A 22,475-nucleotide genomic window follows, 5' to 3' on the forward strand; every position below is an offset into this window, starting at 1 on the left:
TCCTTCGCAGGGGCAAAACCACGAACATAGGCTTTAAAGGCATCCCGAAGAGTAGCCTGTGAGTCAACCGCACCAGCATTCACCTCAAAGTATTCATTGATGCTTGATCCGAGTTCGCACTCAAATACAGGGTCAAGCAGTGCATTTGATTTCAGTCTCCATGTGCGCACCGTCTCATACCTCACGCCCCACAGAGGCGACATTGTGACTGGAGAGTGGTCTGAGAAGGTCCTGGGTAGAATGGATATTTGTCTGATACGTCCAACAAGGGAATCCGACAGCAACCATCTGTGGATCTGCATGTGCGAGTCATGAACCATCTGTGGATCTGCATGTGCGAGTCATGAACCATAGAGTAGAAGGTGAACTCTCGAGTCGAAAGGTGTAGTAGCTTCCATGCATTGACTACCCCAATGAGGTGTGCGCCTCCCTACTGGCTCTAGCCGCCCTTGGCAACTGTCGAGGTCTGTGTCCACTATAGTATTGAAATCCCCACCCCACAGTATAGGGACATGGGGGAACTGGGCCAGTAAGGTAATGAGTTGAGAGTAGAATTCGGGCTCATCAATATTTGGACCATAAATATTCAGAAGTACCACCTCCCATTCAATGAGGGAGCCGTATAATAGGACATAGCGCCCCAGGCGATCTACATGTGATACCTTGCGAGTGCATTTGAGGGACTTATGCAGTAGGGTCATCACACCACGGCTCTTTGTGGAATAGGCAGTGCAGTAGTGCTATGTGCCCCCTGATTTGGTGAATCTATCGCATCCCTCAGCCAATGCATGCGTCTCTTGTAAAAAAAAATAAAAAAGGACCCGGGCTTTGCCTTGTTCTGCATAAAGCTGCAATTTGCGCATCTTGACTGGGTTTACCAGTCCTCTAATATTCCAGCTCCTGAATACCAGGTCCTCATCGGCCATTTAGCTGGTAGACATAGGACAATTGGGGTCTGGTGCAGGCCGGGAAAGCAAAACTCTTGGCATAAGTGAGCCGCGGTTGAGATTAATCTTGTGTCTCTAATCGCAAGTCAAGAAACTTTTTAAACTTTTGTCCCACATCAAAGGAATGCATCCCCAACTTCCCTGCAACCATTGATCATAACAGTAGTAACACTGCTTGGGGGCTGTGCAGTAACCAAGGTCGGCCTCAGCACAGATACAAGATATGAAGGGCATAATTTGGTGCACATTTTAGACTTATCAAAACAAACTGCAGGTTTCAAAAGGTAATGTCCGCGTAGCCCCACTTCTCGTGGTACAGGTGCAAGTCCCAATATTGACGGATACCAGGGGGTTCCTAAGCAATGCGGCGGGCCTACAGCTATCAACCAGAGAAGTGATCGTCGAACTTGGAGGCCTCCTTCAGGATAGTGAAAAAGTAGACCCTGTCAGAATGTTCGACTCCAAGTTTAGCTGGATACAACATGGTGTATTTGACTCCCAACTCACGTAGCCGTTTCTTGGCGGCTAGAAAAGTTTTGCGTTCCTGTTGGACAGCAATGTAGAAATCAGGGTAAAGGTGAATCCTAGCAGAGCACAGCATCAGGTCGCCCTTAGCTCTGGCAGCCCAAAGCAGTGCATCTCTATCGCAATAGTTAAGAACTTTGGCTATTAAGGGCCGCAGAGGAGCTCCAGACTGTGGCTTTGCAGCCAGAGAGCAGTGGGCCCGTTCCATCTCAAACTGCGGTTAGAGTTTGGGGCCAGCCATTAGAGAAAGTAGGATGTGTTCAATGTACTCCTCCATGGGGCCGTCGATATGGTCTTCGGGAACTCCCAATTATGCGCAGGTTATTACGCCTTGACCTGGATTCCAAATCTTCGTTGTTCTTACCGACGGCCTGGACCTGCCAGGATAGCGAGGTGACCTTGGACCCGAGTGCCATGAAGTCGTCGTCATGCTCACTCTGGCTTCAACTTCGGTAACCCAGTAAAAGACTGTATCAGTCTTTTCCATCCTGGCCTTAATTGAGCTAATCGTCCCGCTCATATCGTCAAGTTTTGTATGCAGCGTCGCAAACCCCTTGCGCATATACTCCATCTTCTGAAGTTCAGTAGGCTCAGCTGACGTTGAGGGAAGGGCTCCGGCTTCCGTCTGCGCCTCAGTGGGTTACTGCGCTGCCTTGGAGAAAATGTTAATTGAGCTCTGTTTCCTGCCTGTACTTTTAGTCACACTGTACAGGGTTGCGCTTGTCTTTATGGCAGAGCGCGGCACCAAAGAGCAAGTGGCGATAAACAGGGTGGATGAACTGGTATGTTCAGCGCAGCGTGCGTGGAGCAAGAGTAGCAAGTAGGTTAGATAATCAGGAAGCCAGGTGGCTGGCAAGAGCTCAATGTGTAGAGAGATCTGCAACCAAGGTATTGTCATAAAGGGCACTGTATTAATTATGAATAAACATCCTCGTAGCGCCTGGGGGACTGGAGACTGGCAGTAGCGACTGGAGAGGGATGTGCCATGGGGGCCAGTCCAGCGCCGCTGCGGGTGACAGAGGGCAAGGCTGCAAGTGGGGTGGTTGGGGGGAGGTTGGTGGGGGTATGAAGGCAGACCGGGGCTCCCACAGCTAGGGGGCCGGCGGTCAAAGGTGCCCAGAAACTCACCACAATCCCAGCCTGGGTGCCGAAATGTCACTTCTCCGAAAAGTATCCGTCACCGCTGGCACCTCTCTTGCTCAAGGCCAGGGGCAGTGGAAGCCTCCCGCAGATAGGGCCAGACAAGGATTGGACAGAAGGGGGCAGGTGCCTCACAGATCACCCACCGCGAGCCTCCAAGGACCTGGGTACGCCAGCACCAGTGGGGAACAAGGCAGTGGCCTGAGTGAGTAGAGGAGCCAGTCACCAGTTCAGTAGCGCACAGACCGCCAGATGATGGTGGAGCACCGGCTGCTGGGCGGGGAATCACCTCGTAAGTTTGACAAAAATGGCACCCTTGGGTGCTTTACTGAGCTGCGAACACAGCCCGCAGCAAATGTACACCACGGTAGTTTAAAGTAAACCATTGCCACCAGCCATTCATTGAGGAAAGGGTAACACAAAAATGTTACATGAGAAGCTAGACAAAGGGGATAATAAGTAACCCCTCCAGCACCCTATTGTAAGATGGTGTGTGCTGGGTATAGAAAGGTACAAAATGTAAGTAAAGTCAATTTCACTTTACTGCTCTTGGAAACAGTTTCACCAAGAGAAGGTATTTAAACCTTTGGTAAATCTGAAAGACTTTCCTGTGTCACTGCACTGAAGGGCTGTGTAACACAATGTAAAAGATGATGCCTATGGAGTTTGTCAGACTCCACAACCAAAAAGAAACAGTGTACAAAATCACATTGAAATACATGAGAGCGGGGGCGGAGGGTGGTGGTAGTGGGGGGGGGGAGGTGGATGAACAGGGTGTCTCACTTTCTCCAGGTAAAAAGATCAAGTCCTCAAAATCGAGCAAAGTTGCTGGGGGTCTCCAAGTTAGAGGGAATTAGCACATTTCTGAGAATTCTCCCTAATAGGCACCTAATAGGCAGGAGCCGCCGTGCATATATGATGGGGGAGTGAAGCAGGGTCCATGGTATTGTGCTCCGCCCTCACACAGCTGGCTCCCCAGATGCACCACCACCACCAATCGTTTCACACCAGTGGTGCGAGAGTACAATTCCGGGTGAAGTGGCCAGGAACCAGCACGGCTCGGTAAGCTCAGTGGGGCGCAGACAGAGCCTCCAGGCCAGTCCCTCACGGCGTGATCTGCATGCTCCGAGGATCGGGCATGACACTGGTCCGAGAAGCAGACCGGAGAGCACGGGCAAGGCCGCATGAGCAAAGAGTTCAGGCTGCCCTGGGAAGAGCCCTTGCGCCCCAGAACAAAGCCTCAGGACGGAGATGAGGACAGCCAGCTGTTCCAAGTTTAATGGCCGATAGTGCACAAGGATGTTCAGTTTGTGCCATGCGAGTGCGACAGCCTGTCGGAGCAAAAACTCACGCATCCATCTTGGTTTCAGCGCAACAGAGCCCCTACCCTTGTCAGTTCTAATGTGATTCTCAGACTCGTCAGAGTTATCCCCACCAATCCTAACAATGTTATTACATTTCATTTGTAATATATACTTGGCTTGAGTGTGCTCTGTTGATCGATCGTCATTGATTAGACTTGTAAAAATGTAGCCATCAGTAGGCTGATAACTACATAATAATATTTGGTACAACCATGAATGGGGGACGGTACCATCAATCTGCAACTAAAGACGCACTTCAAAGTAACTGTCATAATAACCGATTGCCCAACTACCACCCCCCCTTCCCTCCTCCACTATAACCATCCCTCGCTATTATCGGTTGGCGCAGTTCCACAACTCTTACTCCCCGGATCTACATCTTTGCTTGTCCTCATTTCTCTGGCACAAACTACTACCAATACACTCACCATCTTAACCTCTCTTCCCTCAATGCCAGTGGCTCCCCAGGGGCTGACATTCTCTTCTAGAATTACACTGCAAGTGTTAGAAAAACCCTGCAAACTGGAGCATCAAAATTCATCGCACTGCGTGAGGCCCTTCGGCTCTGCAATCCATTACTTGATTCGATCCACATTATTGCTATATATGGTCATCACAGTTTGCTATATTTGTTCTTGATGCTGGATCCTGTCCACATCATAGTGACCACCAGCCTCTGCTGTTTATGTATTCCAACCTGTTCGCAACACACCCACGTTGACTTGCAGCCCTATACTGTACCTGAAATTGAAACATAATTTAACTTGTCTATAACATACACTACCGCATATCTGCATTCCTGATATAGGCTCTCCCCTCCGCAAACCTCCGCCAACCTCCGCCAACCCACACGCGCCATTCCCAGACTGTGCACCTACCTTATTGTGTGTCTGCATTGCTGATGTAGCCCACGCTGTACCATAAGGTGCTGTTTTCCCGACTGTGCACCTACCTTATTGTGTCTATCTGCATTCCTGGTGTAGCTCCCCCCACCCCTTGGTACTATGATGCACGGCTTTCCCAGACTGTGCACGTATTTATTGGGCGTCTATGTTATCTGTATTCCTGCTGTAGCCCCACGCACCACGAGGAGGCTGCTCTGCCAGATCATGACTTCAAGACCTCTCGCATGTTTTAACTATATGTGTGATCTTGTACTTTGTAGATTGTCACTTCCCACTGACTAAAACTAGCGCCTAGATGCCAGAGGGTTCCTCCTGGTTCTGAACCCATCCTATCCTTACTAACACAACCTACCTTCTTCTCTTGCAGAGCTAGTGAGCGCCTCGAGGCAGTCCTTGGGTGGTAGCAGCTGGTAGTGGGGCACAGTATAAATCAACAAAATTACAACTTGATTACGCTGGCAATGAACCAATATTCGCCCAATGAGCTGCAAAATTTGGAAATGGTAGCTAAATAAGTTGGTTATGCACCACAAATATATGGCAAATTAGTTTAGTACTCAACACTAATTTGTCATCCAATATAGGGGAATGTTTGGATTGTTTCAGTCCTTAACAACCCATGTAGATTATCTGGAGTCTGTCAGTCTGATAAACTGAGCTTTACAGATGCATGTATTCTGGCGAAAAACATGAAAACAACAATAATGCAGATTAACATAATGAGTGCAAAGGAATACACAAGGAAAATAGCCATAAGCCGGCTAAGTAAACTCCCTGCACCGAAGACTGTATTGACACAGGCCATTGTCAAAGAGGACTCGATAAATACGCCAGTCTCAGAGACCGTTCAAGGGTTTTTATTTGCTCTTTCATAGTCCTAGGGCCGTCCTGCTGGTCTCAGTCTTCTAGAAAGCACCACATTCTTCCTATCCCAGTCATCCCTACTCCCTAGATTAGAATATACAGAATATTGACCCCCTACTGTCTAGATTCTGACTTATACTAGAGGTGAAGACCTAAAGGCAACATGCCTCGTCTATCTAACCTCCCTCAGAGATATCCTAGACTGACCCTACACTATCCAGTTGTTCCGTTATCTACAAAGGGATATTGGATTTTGCCTGTCAGAAACACTACCCAATTTGGTCTCTTTCCGATCATACCCAAATGCTCCTTTCTATCACACTCCCTGATGTTCCTTCCTTGCTACTCTCCTCCCTACAACTCTGCTCACCTTCTCTATGCTTCGAGTCTTCCTCTTCTGTCCCTCCGATGTTTCTCACTTCTTTCAGGTCTTGATTCTATCGTTTGATGTTAACACTACTCCTCTACTACTGCTTCATCCTCTACGCTATCAACTCCTCTACTGCTAAAGCTTTGTTCTTTCACCCTCACAAGCACTTCACATTCACGCATTACACTCATTATTTTAAGCACACTCTCCACCCTTACACACACACACTGAAATAAAAGTACCTCTTGCAATCCCTCACCTGCTCCTATAATCTTCTCTACAATACACTGAACCATCCTTCCTCCTGCTTGTTTCTTGGTCCGCCACCTCCTCCCCCATTGACCTCATCCGAACAACCCACACCTTGCTGCTTCCTCTGGCTTATTTTTACCCTCTCCCCATTGTCTGGTTGGTCTGCTGCCCCTGGCCAATCTGGCCCAGACTTCCCCACCAGGGAGGTGTTACATAATAAAAAAAAGTATAATTATATTGTGCAAATAAATAACAGTCCAATACATATACTGAAAAGACAGGATTCTGTTGGTTACGTAATAAAAGTGCTTAAATCTTACATTGTAATTGATGGTCATTGGTGATGGAGTAATGCAAGCAACTTCAACAATTTTTCGTTTGGGTTGTGGGGGGAGGAGAGATTGGTGGGAGGGTTCGAGGGGGATTGGAGTTTATTTTTAGCTTCATTTATACAATCACTGATGGGATCTTGATTGCAAATATTTATACCCAATCAGAAGTCAATAGTTTATTTGCATTAAAGCAAACAGCAGTTGCCTTTTAACCAGTTTGTCAAGCCAAATTAAATGGGCATGACCCCTACTTATTGGTTTAGTACCCCCCATAAAATGACAATGTTTAGAGAGCATTCCATGGTCACCATACATTAACTCCACAAAGCCAGACCAGGCAGTCGTCCCAATGTCGATTTAGAATTGCATTGTCGTGATAGAAGGGAACATTTGTAACTGCATAATAGCACACAAAAAACCCACAAACATGGCAAAACTATAAATGGAAGATATTGTAAACATGCCTTACAGACATATCCATCAGAAAATGCTATTCAGAGTCTCAGCACGTCGTGCTGTACATACCAGCAGGTGGATTCTGCAGGAGCTGTTTAATCTGTGCTGGAGAGAGTTCAGTTCTAGCCATAGTAGCTGTGACTCCTATCTGCTGCAGTGTATTCTTTATATTGGCTTGTTCAAAGTAACTGTGCAGCGTTGTGGATGGAACTCTTCTTGAAGTACCATTTGGAGAGCGTTCAACTACATAAATGACCACCTCTGTCCTGAAATTTACAAAATGTACATATTTACACATTTTACTCTGTGAATGTGTTAAAGAAAACTAAAGAAGTCATATCTACAATGAAAAGGATGGCATAGGGCAGAAACAGAAATGTAAACTGCACTATTTAGAAACGATGTACAGCTTGCTTGAAACGTGGAAAATTGTAGTCAGGTTTTCTCAGCCCTTTCTCTTTACATCTGGGGGTCAGACAACCTGCATCTGCAGGATTTTGCATCTGCAGGATTTTTGGAAAAAGCAGACTAAAGAGACGCTGTCACGTTTAGAAAGCATTGGAGTTGTACAACAGTATATACCTATTTGAGATGCAGGATGGCCGCACAAGGACAAATAACCTGAATGACCATGAAAGTCATTTTTAACTTCTCAGGTCTTGGTGCTTGCACTCCTCAACTGGCTTGGACCAGACTATAAAATAGTTAAAATACAGTCGGTGGAAGAGACCACATATATAGTACTGGCTTAAGGTACCCAGGTTGCAAAGCACTTCATGGCTGAAAGATGCAGTTTCCCTTTGTATACAAAATGCCACAAGAACAGCTACCCACCTACACACGTACTAGGTATGTTAGGTTGCAAAAAGTGTCATCTTTACGGTCAGTAAATCTATACAGGCAGAAAAATAGAGATATACATATTTTAATCCATAAATACAAAAACACTCAAAAACATTTATATTAAAAAGAGACAAAACGCATGGTTCACAAATAGTGTTCCATAAAAAACATTCAGCGAAGGTCAATTGTTTAAACCAACACAAACCATTTTCCTAAACTAAACACAACCATCTTGATGTGATGGGGTTGTGAAGTTAGTAAGGGTGTGAGGTAAACATTTTACTATTGCATATATCCTCGACTCAAAGTGTGCTTGTCCTTGACTTTGTAGACACAGAAAAATGTGTTTCTGGGTTCTGGCAGTAGTGATTGAAAAAAGTCTGTAGCCAAAATAATATGCTATGTGACGTCTGCCGGACCCGTCTTCAGGACGTTGTATAGTAGCACCAAAAATGGATGTTGAGAGATGTCCGGTCAATTGTTAGCCTTCACTTATAAACAGTCTAAAAACCAAAACGAAAAAGCGTATTGGTAAAATGATAAAAACCGAATTAGGAGTGTTATATCTCTATTGAGATACACATGCAACCATTTTCACTAACCTTTCAATTGCTTTACAGACGTGTGGGGCTTCGTGAAGGGAAAGATATGAGGGCGTTTTCCAATTGCCCAAAATGTCAGTCCTCACAGTTGTCAAACTGGAAGAATAAACAAACCACAAATGTTTGTGTTAGCAATTTGTGGCCGTCAACTTGTGTCCATTCAAAGTCACTTAATCTGTTTTACTCAAAAAAATAAATGAATGTTATGACCATGGCATCATTATTATGGTCAAACCTGTTTCTTTTCAAAACGGGAGGACAAACACTAATTTGGGAATGACCTACAAGATTGTTATCCCAATTTCACGTGAAACCCAACAGCTAGTATCAGGAATTGCATTTATTCTCATCACCCACAGTTGTTTCAGTTTAAAGTAATGCATCCTTTTACAATTGCAACCCCCAATGGCTTTTAATTAAATCACTCGGTACCTGTGAGTGAAGATTGAGTTGCTTTCACGGTTTTTCTGACGGCAAACCGTGCCGAATTCTACATAAATTCGCAAGATGTTTCGCGATATGCTAGTAGCCCAATCTATGAATGTAAATATAAATGTTTACGTTACTAGCCCGAAATTGGTTCCTAAAGACTGTTGACATAATCTATGTAAGTGTTCCCTATAAATCCCACCGCACGCTTACCTTTGTGATCGTGTTTGTTGTGCCCTTGTCTTCACGCTCTATGCTGGATTAACAACGTACACCTGCAATTGCTGAGTTTAATAATGATTTTATGCACAAACTAGACCTGTATGTAATAAAGGCAGTGAGGATCATTGCGCCCGCCATCTTGAAGTAACAAATGCCGTCCACAAATTGAAACTTCTATGTAATGCATCTACTTTTCCAAATGAGGCGGGATTTTATATTCCAGTGGTTCCCACTATTCATTACTATGCAGTTCTGACTTAAATGAATATTTGCTCTTCTGATGGATGTCTCATGTTTATTTATTGGAATTTGTAATGCTAATAAATCATCACTAATGTTTGTTGATCAGATCTCTTTTTATTCCAAAACACTAGGAGGGCGGTGGATCTATTAACTGCACTGATGGTGAAATTCCTGAAATACCACAAATGGTATAGTTCTAATATACTACAGGAACGTGCAGGTCAGTTCAAAGGGACACCAAGACTGGGTCTTAGTGGGCTCGACATGTAAGTTAGATCTTATGACTTGCATCATGTGTTTGACTCCACAAACCTATGTGATGAGGCTTATATGGCATTACTCTAAGTCATGCCAATTAGGTGGTATGCTGGATACTAGTTGGAGGTACAGGGGAAGGATTTTTTAATGGAGAAAGAGAAATCATTGTGAAGGAACAAACTCCATTTGATCCCAACATTGAGACCGGCCTGAACAGTATTGAGATTGTAGATCTATTTCGGCCAATTTTTGCGTATTAGACGCAATTGTTCCACGAAGGAAGATTTTGATAGCAATAGCAATCTGTCCTTAAGACTACACATCATCCGAAGATTGATGAAAAGGGCACGTAACACTAACAGAGAACAGTGTTTGGAGAAACAATGCAGAGTACAAGAAGACAAAATCACATGCGTCTCCACCTTTTCCCCTATTAGCAATGACCTTTGCCGATGCATATTGAAGAACTGGCCTTTGATACAAACTGATGATTTCATTTTGCAAAAAACACGTTTTGCATTTAAACGTATGTCCAATCTACGCGATAAATTGGTACATACGTATAAAGTTTCAAAACCATCTTCAAGCATGAAACAGACAACATTATGGCATCTGCCACCAGTGAGTGGACATTTTAAATGTGGGCACTGTTCAGTGTGCCGCCTGACAAAAAATTTTAAAACTGTAAATGTGAAAGGTTGTACGTGGCATTTAAAAAACTTTACAAATTGCAATACACCTTGGTCTATTTACGGCATCACCTGCCCATGTGGGTTAATATATATATTGGCAAGACAGAGACCAATCAAGCATTTGTGAACACCGTTCGTGTGTTTAAAATTCTGTGCCGGAAAAACCATTAGTGGCCCACTTTGTAAAGGCAAAGCACACCGAAGAAGATATTGAGTGGTTCATAATTCAGACAGTGCCAGCACACCCTTGAGGAGGTGATCGAGATCGCAAGCTAAGACAACTAGAACAAAAATGGATCTACGATCTCATTACTGTTCAGGCCGGTCTCAATGTTGGGATCGAATGGAGATTGTTCCTTCACAAATTATTTCTCTTTCTCCATTAAAAAATCCTTCCCCTGTACCTCCAACTAGTATCCAGCATCCCACCCAATTGACATGACTTGGAATAATGCCATATAAGCCTCATCACAAAGGTTTGTGGAGTCAAACACATGATGCAAGTCATATGATCTAACTCACATGTCGAGCCCACTACGACCCAGTCTTGGTGTCCCTTCTAACTGACCCGCACGTTCCCTTTTGCCCTTTCCTGTAGTATATTAGAACCATACCATTTTTGGTATTTCACCATCAGTGCAGTTAATAGATCCACCGCCCTCATAGTGTATTTTTTACTTCAAGATGGCGGGCGCAATGATCCTCACTGCCTTTATTTCATACAGGTCTAGTTTGCGCATAAAATCATTATTAAACTCGGCAATTGCAGGTGTACGCTGTTACATCCAGCATAGAACGCGAAGACGAGGGAACAACAAACACGATCACAAAGGTAAGCGTGCGGTGGGATTTATAGGGAACACTTACGTAGATTACATCAACAATCCTTAGGAAGCAATTTCGGGCTACTAACGTAAAAAATTATATTTACATTCATAGATTGGGCTACTACCATATCGCGAAACATCTTGCGAATTTATGCAGAATTCTGCACTGTTTGCCGTCGGAAAAACCGCGAAAGCAACTCAATCTTCACTCACAGGTACCGAGTTTTTTTTTTTAAAGGCATTGGGGGTTGCAATTGTAAAAGGATGCGTTACTTTAAACTGAAACAACTGTGGGTGATCAGAATAAATACAATGCTTGATACTAGCTGTTGGGTTTCACATGAAATTGAGATGATGACAAATAATCTTGTAAGTCATTCCCACATTTAGGTTTGTCCTTCTGTTTTGAAAAGAAACAGACAGAGGTTTGACCATAATAATGATGCCATGGTCATAACATTCATTTATTTTTTTGAATAAAACAGATTAAGTGACTCTGAATGGACACAAGTTGACAGCCATAAATTGTTAACACAAACATTTGTGGTTTCTTTATTCTTCCAGTTTGACAACTGTGAGGACTGACATTTTGGGCAATTGGAAAACGCCCTCATATCTTTGCCTACACGAAGCCCCACACATCTGTAAAGCAATTGAAAGGTCAGTGAAAATGGTTGCATGTGCATCCCAATAGAGATATAACAGTCCTAATTCGTTTTTTATCATTTTACCAATACGCTTTTTCGTTTTGGTTTTTAGACTGTTTATAAGTGAAGGCTAACAATTGATGGGCCATCTCTCAACATCCATTTATGGTGCTACTATACAACGTCCTGAGGACGGGTCCAGCAGACGTCTCATAGCATATTATTTTGGCTACAGACGTTTTTCAATCACAACTGCCAGAACCCAGAAACACATTTTTCTGTGTCGACAGAGTGAAGGACAAGCACACTTTGGTCGAGGATTTATGCAATAGTAAAATGTTTACCTCACACCCTTACTAACTTCACGACCCCATCACATCAAGATGGTTGCGTTTAGTTTAGGAAAATGGTTTGTGCTGGTTTAAACAATTGACCTTCGCTGAATGTTTTTTATGGAACACTATTTGTTAACCATGCGTTTTGTCTCTTTTTAATATAAATGTTTGAGTGTTTTTGTATTTATGAATTAAAATAGGTATGTCTCTATTTTCCTGCCTGTATAGATTGGCTGACAGTAAAGATGACACTTTTTGCAACCTAACATACCTAGTACGTGTGTAGGTGGGTAGCTGTTCTTGTGGCATTTTGTATACACATGTTTATCGATTGTCCTCTGCCACACAGCCCCCTAAAAAAAGAGGACTATTAGCTCTAAATCTTTGGTTTAACTAGATGCAGTTTCCCTACAATATGGTTCCAATGTCTAATGAGAAAGGGATATGAATTTAAAAGTCCAATGATGTCCCTTGGTCATGGTAGAGTGAGCCCAAAGTCCTTGCGGGAAACCTGCTTTCTTCCTTAATTGTTTTATTGACAGGGGAATGGATTGGGAAAGCCTCTGATCCTCAAATCTATATACATCAAAAACAACTTATACATAATAAAACATCTAATTTATGTTTTACAAAATGTTCCTTATGTTCCTAGAAATATGATATCTGTTGAAGACAATGAAAGAGGTATTCATCATAATAGTTTTATTCAAACAATGTCATACAGCCAATAATCAAAAACAATTCTTAAAAATCGTACAAGAAATTAAAATTGCAAGATAACCTTTCTATAAAAAAAAACTTCAATAATTTCATCTATGCAGATGCAGTAGAATTTCTTCCGTATTAACCATGCTCTATGCACAAAGTAGTTAATGCAAAGGTTATGCTGTAATTTAGATTTGGAGAGCGGCAGAGCAGTCACGCATATCGAAAGTGCTCTCAAAAAGGGTTTCAGATATGTAGATCTAAACTGCGTATACCCTGGGCAGAGAAAAATAATATTCAATTGTTTCCTTGCTCTTTCAACATCCAAGACAAGCATTAGCATTGTCCACCTTCCAAGAATATAATGTGCTAGCTAGGGGGGAGGGTACCTAAACGGAATCTTATATAAAAAGTGATCTCGCAAATGATGGCCTAGCCTCATCAAGGTACCTTTTGCAACTGAACCTTTTTTTTTTAAGCCCAATATGTCGTGGCTAAAGTCTGAGTGGTTGCAATAGGTCATTGCTCTCACTTGTAGTAAAGTGCTTTTTTTTTTAGCAGAGGCTTCAGCGTTTCCCATCATGTCCTGGGTATTTAACTATATATGTAAATGTCCCAAAGAAGACCAGGTTGACTTGAGTTCACACCATGGGTGAGCCCCTCCGTGTGACAATAGATCCTGAAGGGCATTGCTATATTTTCCCAGATTCAGAGAGGACCACAATCTCACCCCCTATAGCACTGGTTTGTTTGTTACATCTACTATGCCTTTCTGATTGGTTTCCATATGTAAGGTAACATTCAGAGTACTTTTTGGCAGGTTCAGTTATTTTTAAAATGTATTTTCATTTTATTTATAAATGTATAATGCGCCGAAGCCCGCAGGGATCAGGGCGCACATTATATTGTACCATTATCTATTTTGTACCATTATCATAGGGTTATCTCTCCATGTACCCATAAAAAAATCTTCATTCAATATATAGTTTTATGAAGTGTCTAGACCAGGCGTACACGTTAATATTTCCTTTAATGATATTCCGGGTTTCCTCAAAACCCTTCATGACCAATTTCCAAAAAGCAGAGCTTGCTTTACTCAAGGTGGCATCAGTTAATTCCTTCCACTTTTCTACCTCAAAAGTCCTCTCTTTTATTATTTGGTGGATCCTTATCCTGCGGCCTTAATTTGGTGACGTTTTCTCTGTGGGTTCTTTACCTCAGATAGGAGTGTCTTTTTCCTCACATCATAGCATTCATTGTTGAGCCACTGAGTGCTTAACAGTATTAGAACCATACTAACGTCCTAGTTCTTGTTACCATAGGGTTAGTGCCTATTACAATCTCTTTGTAACTTTGAATACTTTTGATATTGCTTAAGCTATCATAACCAAGGAGTTGTTCCAAAAAAGGTAGGATGTTCGAGCAGATATGTTCGTATATTACGCCCATCGAGTTCTGCCCATTTGATCATGTGTCTGGTGTGCCCAGTGATTTCTATGTTAGTATTCAAGCCAGTCTCTATGAGGGTGGTTTCTAACCAACCATCACAGCGTAGTATTAGGCAAAGAGAACTGTGGACACATTCCATGCGGTTGAGGACCTGAAATGATGTCACTAGATGCCAGTCTCTGATCGCTGTAGGTCAGCAATCTATATAAGCGTGCTTATTTCCAGCCACAAATGCCGGTCTTGCTGGCGGGTCATTTACTCTCCCAATACAAGTACCAAGTTATACATTTATACAGAGTTCGTGCCACCACTAAATCTAGTTTAAATGTCCTTTTAGAACTTTTTGCATCAAATTGTGTCTGGTATATCCCAAAATGAGTGCTTGCCCAATACATCATACAAGATCTCTAGCTGAGCGAATTGTAAATTAAAATCCCCTGCAAGGAGAATGTGCACCCCTCGTATAAATTATATTCTTGACTAAAGCAATATGTTTTTGTATCAACAAGACATCATTTCTTTTGACTGGTAGAAAATATTGAATAAAACATTAAAATATTCTGTACCCTTACCTATGTGCAATTCCTGTACATATTTGGAGCCTGTGTCAATGACCTCGCCTACCCAATTAAGTGAGGAATCGATGCATATTAAGAGCCCTCTGCTAGGACGCCCTTTCGCACCCTTCAGTGCTAATGTCTGGAAGGAGGCATATATTGCTGAAGTGAATCTTTGAGGTTGCTCAGGTTTCCTGCATGCAGATTAATTGGTACTCTACCAAAATCGTACCAGTCACACTATTAGAGCGGGAAAGAGCACACGTTACTTACCCCCGGTAACCTTCTTTAGATTGGATGTACCTTTCCTCCCATGTATTTCTCATCTTATGATCTCTCCAGCTTCGCTGCTTCTGAGTTTTTTTACAACAGAGGGCAAAGTATACAGAGTCACCGTGTTGATGCCACCATCAACATCATCATCAGCATAAATAGCACATGCAGCGCCCGTTGGCTTCAGTTCTGTTTTTAATTTCTAACAGCTAGGGGCAGAGGAATTACCAGGCATACCCAAGACAGTAGGCTCTCAGAAAGCAGAGTGTAATAACACGTAAATTGTAGTTGTCTACTTGAACCACTGTGATTATAAGACCTCTGTCTAACATCCTTGTACTGCTCACACTCCCTCTTGAGATTAGCCTGGCTGCTCAGCTCGCTACCAAAAACTGTGTAGTACAGAATTATACCAAAGGTTGGTTTTGCTTACACCTGTAGTCCTAATTGTATGTGGTGGTCCCAGAGGGTACTGCATGTAAATCAGCCTAACACCAGCGTAGTGCAGGAGTCCCCCGAAGTCCTCCCTCTTGTCCCCACGACTGAGGCTCAGGAACAGCGAGATCTGCAGGAACTGCCAGGAACAGAAGCCTTCAGCTGCATCTTTTTCTTCATTGTAAGGTACTGTGAAAACCCGGCAGAGAGAATTTACCTCTCACTGCGAAAGTGCTTGAAACTTTGGCAACTTGCAGGTCTAGTCAGCGTGTGACCCAACATATGGATCTTTCTTTTACAAACTTCTGAGAACTTTGGCAAAGCCTTTTCCGTTTAACTACCAGAACTGCTTTATCCTATACAAGACTTTAGCCCATGGACTTTGGCCTAACCTATTGCATTGAATTGACTCTCTGGTGAACTCAAAATTATTTCCACAGTTTAAGAATAACTGTAATCTTTTTGTTAACCTATACCTTTTTGCCCCTACTTCAAACCCTCTGAATGCCATTTTGCTTCTCCTTCAAAGAATTTTAAATGCCTCAGAACCTGACAGTGTGAAGTATTGAAGTATATTTTTGTGTGATATAGATGGCCTCCTTCTAGTGAACATTTTAGAACTGTCTGTGAAATAAATTAATAAGTGTTTTAACAAGAAACCTTGAGTGTAAGTTTGTTTGAATACTTGTAATTATAGACCTCTATGTAACATCCTTATAGCTCACATTCCCTTCTTGATATAAGCCTGGCTGCTCAGCAATGCTACCACAAAACTGTAGTACAGACTTATACCAAAGGTTGGTTTTGCTTACACCTGTAGTCCTAGTTATGTGCAGTGGTCCCAAAGGGTACTGCATACAAACTTTGCCTAACACAAGTTTTGACTGTCCAAGTGCATTGCAGTAGTCTCCGACGTCCTCCCTCTTGTCCCCACGATTGAGGCCCAGGAACAGTGAGACCCGCAGAGCTGCACAGGAACAGGAGTCATCTGCTGCATCTTTTCTTCCTTTTAAAGGTACTGTACAAAGTCAGAGATAACTTACCTCTTGCTGTAGAGTTGCTTCCATCTTCTACCACTCACAAGTCTAATCAGCTTGTGGCCCTACATTTGATTCTTCTTTTCTTCAAAGACTTTTAAAACATTGAGCAAAGACTTTTCCGTTTACCTACTAGAGGTGCTTCATCCTATATAAGACTTTTGTCCATTGGGTTTGGCTTAGCCTATTGTACTGAATGACTGACTGGGGGGATCCGAAAGTATTTGCCTGCTTAAGAATATTTGTGGTCTCTTGTATGTTGTAAATAATCTTTTCCTTTGGACTTATTACCATATGATTCTAAATGCAACAGTGATATATTAATGTCGTATACAAAAAAAGGGTTTGAGGTGGAGATGCGCTAAACACTATGTAAATAAGGGACACTGGTAGTGCAGTTGATGCTTTAATTGTAGCAGGAACAGCCGACACATGTTTCGACACGCAGGTCGTTTTCAAGGCTGAGTAGTTAAATGCAACATTGATATTACATAACAAAAGCAAGATCCAAAATGTCACAATCACATTAAATATGAACAAATACAAACGCATCACATTGCATTAGATAATGATTTAAATAAAACCGAATAACAACACATTGAATAATAAAAAGTCGTTGGCATACCGTAAACCATGGTTGGAGAGTGGAACAAGCAGAAGCACAGGCAGTTGCAAATGATAAAACAAAACAGAAGATATACGGTAAGTAACATGCTTTAGCAATTAGTGAATACATCACTCCAGGTATGGGGGAACAAAAACAGAAGTCCTCTTGAACTGTACGCAGCCACACCGGAGCCTTCAGTCATGCATAGTGTGCACAAATCACCCGAAAAAGTAGTGAAATAAAGGTCTATTAGGCACCAAAGGAAAAGGCCACAGATTGGCCAGAAGCCAGTGTCAAATGGACAAAATAGAGTACAAGTAATAAACTAAGCTTACCACAAGCCAATCAAATATATCGAGAGAGTCGATGATGGGTAATCCCTGTACAAAATAATCATCAGTGTCAAATAAGTTGCACGGCATAGGGAGCGGTTCTAACAATTGAATAGAGGTATAAATTATAATTCAGAGTATTCGAGTCCACATACCACAAAGAACAGGACGTTGTAAGTATCACGCTGATGTCACATTCAGAAATTGAGTCCGTGCCGTAATGGCCGTAACCAATATATAACCTAAAGAAAATCAACAGCGTAGCTAAGTACTACAGCCAGATTAGATAGAATCAATTTACCTAATAATGAGCAACAAGGAACCAAACTTACTCGCTAGATCGAGCGTTCACAATTACAGAGGAAATCCCTGAAGCAGCCGTCCAAGCAAAAGGTAAGAGAGAAATGAAGGAGAAGCAACCGACGTCACAGCGGTGACGTCGGTGGCGTCGCACGCATCTGGCGTCGCGTGGACGACGTCAGTTGTAAACAAACAACTGAATTAAGAGTGAGGTTAAAGCTAAGCCGACAAAACCGTCATGCTGGAAGGGTGCAAAGAAGACCAATAATGAGAGGCTGGTACCTGAATAATAATAAAAGGGTAAGGAAGAAGTAGAAGAAAAGCAGCCGACGTCACAGCGGTGACGTTGGTGGCGTTGCACGTATCTGACGTTGCGTTGATGACGTAAGTTATAAACAAACAGCTGAATTGAGAGTGAAGTTAAAACTAAGCCGAAAGAAACATCATGTTAGAAGAAAGCAAAGATGAACAATAATGAGAGGCTGGTACCTGAATAATAATAAATCAGAAATTCGTTAATAAGCACAAAAATAGACAGACAGTATTTCTGAGTAAATTCATACTTAAACAAAAAATATATAGTCCGGACTCGAAATAGCTATTAGAATCATTGCCAAAATATGAAAGACAGGGTCAAGTCACAATTGCAGTAGTAAAAAGAGGACCAAAGGAACTACATATTGCAAAGGTAAGACATATAAAGTATATAAATCAAAATGAGAATAAAACAGGTTAAAATTAGTGAGTGCTAGTGCCCACGAGCATGATGGAATGGCTCCGGCGTAGTGCAACTCCAAGTACTGTTTGAAAAACATAAGATCCATTGTGACTCTTAAGAAAATTATTACAGAAAAACAGACATCTCGTGGTCTGTGTTTAGACCCCGTGTGGTACAACGTAATAAACAAATAAGTTTTGCCTCCATTTGGCGTAGTTTCAACTGTAGGTTGCCACCCCTTTTCCCCTTATGCGCCTTCATCAGACCAATAAAGCGCAAATCAGCAATATTATCCAGCTTGTGTTCCAATTGACAGTGAGCGGCCAAAGGTGATTTTGGTTCAAGCATTTTGAAACTAGTTGAAACTACGCCAAATGGAGGCCAAGACGCGATAAAAAATTACACACGCTTTACTCCAAGTCGCGGGAAATATGCACACGCGCTGACAATTCAATTCGCAGGTAAAACGCACTCGCGCTAAAGTCCAAGACGCGATAAAAATTACACGCGCTAAAGTCCAACTCACGAATAAATAGGCACATGCGCAAATAACCAAATCGCGAGAAAAAACACACGCGCTTATTTTATCACGCAGAAAAACCCTCGCGTAAACGAACAGTAAACGTGAGTCCAAAGTTCACGCTCGCGCTTCACTCTCACGCGCAGAGACACACGCGCGGGCTCAAAGTAACGGGAAAAAACTCACGCGCTAGTTTGAATTGACACGTAGCGATAAAAACAAACGTACGCGCTTCAATCTTTTTAGATACAGATTTGCGATTTCAATCCCTTAGATAAATATAACCTTTTTACAAAGTTCAACAAAACTGGAAGGGCACTTATCTTGTGAATAAGACTTAAAAACTTCTTTTCTCAGAAAAAATGGAAGTTTCTGACTCCTGTCCTGTGTCTCCATCAAACTCCAAACACGCCTCCTGTTATACTTTCAGATCTTCCGCTCAACTGCTAGAAACTTGTCACCCTTGACAAAGTTAAGCAGGAGCAACAAGGCACACAACCTCTCAGCTGGGCAAGGACGAAGAAAGGCAGTTTAGAAGGTTCATTGTCCTCCCTATAAACAATCCCCAGCCAATCAGAATTTAGACTGAGAACCTCCATCTTGGCTTGGGGCAATTTCCATAGACTGCAATGAAGGTTAAGGGCAAAATTGGCTGTTTAAAAATATAATCCATAATAACTTCCTAAAACCTTTCTATACTAAATATCTGTCTCCCCTGACCCAATGTAAATGAGTATATGATACTGTATGTAAAGAATATGTCACTCCAACTTGACAGTACCTGACAGCTAATTGCTAAAGCATGTTACTTACCGTATATCTTCTGTTCTGTTTTATCATTTGCAACTGCCTGTGCTTCTGCTTGTTCCACTCTCCAACCATGGTTTACGGTATGACAACGACTTTTTATTATACAATGTGTTGTTATTCGGTTTTATTTAAATCATTATCTAATGCAATGTAATGCGTTTGTATTTGTTCATATTTAATGTGATTGTGACATTTTGGATCTTGCTTTTGTTATGTAATATCAATGTTGCATTTAACTACTCAGCCTTGAAAACGACCTGCGTGTCGAAACACGTGTCGGCTGTTCCTGCTACAATTAAAGCATCAACTGCACTACCAGTGTCCCTTATTTACATAGTGTTTAGCGCATCTCCACATCAAACCCTTTTTTTGTATACGATTTTGAGTACCAGCCAGGGTGGACTGGTTGGCGCAGGTGGTAATGCAGCTTACACTTCCAATTCCTTAAGGTTAACTGAATTATTAACATAATCAGTGAACACCAGCGCACAGACCTCTACACGTTAATCCACATTTTCTGTTTTAGATATATTAATGTCCCCAGCACCCTAGAAATTGAAGTCACCTGAGGGTGTAGGTAGTGTCTGTGGGCCATCCCAAAAGGGTATCTACTGATTTAGAGATGGGTGTATTTCATGAAGTGTATTTGAGTGGTACTATTATATTGCTCCCTTCTAAAGAAGGCTTATTTTAACTGCCTGATAAATTAATAATTAGTTTATGCAAGAAACCTGGAGTTTAAAAGTTTATTTGTATACTTGTAAACTGCAATCCTCTGTAAAGCTCCAACAAAGCTCACATGGACCTCTCTTGAGATAAGCCTGGCTGCTCAACATACTACCAAAACTGTGTACTACAAGCATATACCACAGCTTGGGTTTCCTATACCTGTACTCTGATTTGTTTGTAGTGTTCCCAAAGGGTACTGCATACAAACTTTGCCTAACACTGGTGGCAGGCGGTGAGGATATATTGTAGAGTTGTTCCACTGCGAATTTGCTTTACTTTTGTTCACCTAAAAGCCTTCACGTGGCTAAGCTCCACTAGAAAAGCAATTGTAACACGTCAGATATGGATAACTTCAGGCAGGAAGCCCTGATCATTCTAACAGTAGATCAACTGAAAGAAATGTGTAAAGTCAGGAATCTCCCTGTTAAAGGAAAAACAAATAAACTGATTGCAAGATTGTTGAACAATAAAAGTGTGGGTAGTAGGCCTGTCACACCTACTATCCCAGGAAATGTGGAACATGATAATGAGGATAATTCAGAGTCTAACTCTAATATTGTTGAAGAGTCAAAAGAGTCAGAGTCGTCTCAGGAAGAGAGCCCCTCTTTACCTCAACAGGCCCTTTTGCCTCAACCTTTAGCCACAGGGACCCCACCAGGTCCATCATTGAGTCCAGAATGTGTGTCTCTTGAGAAAATGAGACTTGAGTTGGAGTTCAAAAGATCACAGATCCAAGCTGAAACCAAACATCAGGATATCAAACTAAGAGAAATGGAAATGCATCATGCTCTTGAAATGAAGAAATTGTCTCTTGAAAATGTTTCTATCGCAGAGCCTTCTAGGTCTTCCCGCCCAAAGAGCCCTTGCATGCCTAAAGAAGCAGGGAGTATGTATGATGTGAAACTTGATATTTTGGATTGGTTGGGTGCTTTTGAACATATCTATGGGATTCAGGGTTTTTCCGGGAATCAGTTGATTCCTTGGCTTTTGTCTGGGCTCCCCCAGGTTGAAACTGATGGTGTAATGGAGGTGGGGGAACTTGAAAGATTGGAGTATGAAAATGTGAAGCTAGCTTTGATAGCTAGATTTGGGAAAACTCCTTCCCAGTACCTTAAAGAGGTTTAGGACCCTCAAAAAGACTGTTGGGGCCCCTTGGGCTACCTGGGTGTGTCAATGTGAAAAACACAGATGGTTGGGTTAAGGGTTACATAGTTAATTCTTTTGAAGGAATGAGAAATCTGTTTTTGATGGAATCTATTTTTGATGCCTGCTCTCCTGAGCTGAGACAGCTCTTGGCTGACTCAAAAAAAGATTGATCCCAAGAAGCTAGCAAAAGCTGCTGACTTGTGGGTTGCCAACCGGGCTACTCACAAGGATTCTCAGGCCACTCATAAAAAGGATGAGAGGAAACAGCACAAGAAAGATGAGACAGAATTCTAAAACCTCCCATCCAAAACAGGGCCACAGACATAAGGGTAAGCCACATGGCAAACCAGGTCAGTCTAGTGAAACCTCTGGTGCCAAGCCAGAGGGAGATCAGCAGAAGCCCTCATTTGTCAAAACATTAGGAAAATGTTATGCTTGTGGGTCAATTGCGCATGTGAAAGGGGATTCCAGATGCAAGGGTAAACCTTCAGGGGTTCACACTGCCTCCTTAGCCTTCATCCCTGGGGAGGAATTACATATGGCAAGTGGAAACTTTCAACTATTGGTTGAAAACCCCATTGAGTCTCTGCCAGCGTTTCTTTAG

General features: G+C 42.4%; 1 protein-coding gene across 5 annotated transcripts in view; it reads right to left on the minus strand.

Annotated features, from left to right (window-relative positions):
- Positions 1-22,475, minus strand: part of NUP54 (nucleoporin 54) — a 768,463-nt gene that overhangs the window by 171,749 nt on the left and 574,239 nt on the right. For all 5 annotated transcript variants that reach the window (XM_069626313.1, XM_069626314.1, XM_069626312.1 and 2 more), the window contains one exon: positions 7,225-7,421. In XM_069626313.1, coding sequence (XP_069482414.1) covers positions 7,225-7,421 — 197 coding nt within the window. The remainder of the gene's footprint in view (positions 1-7,224; positions 7,422-22,475) is intronic.

The sequence above is a fragment of the Ambystoma mexicanum genome, chromosome 6p, assembly GCF_040938575.1.
Source record: "Ambystoma mexicanum isolate Mex_15411 chromosome 6p, UKY_AmexF1_1, whole genome shotgun sequence".
Taxonomy (NCBI): Eukaryota; Metazoa; Chordata; class Amphibia; order Caudata; family Ambystomatidae; genus Ambystoma; species Ambystoma mexicanum.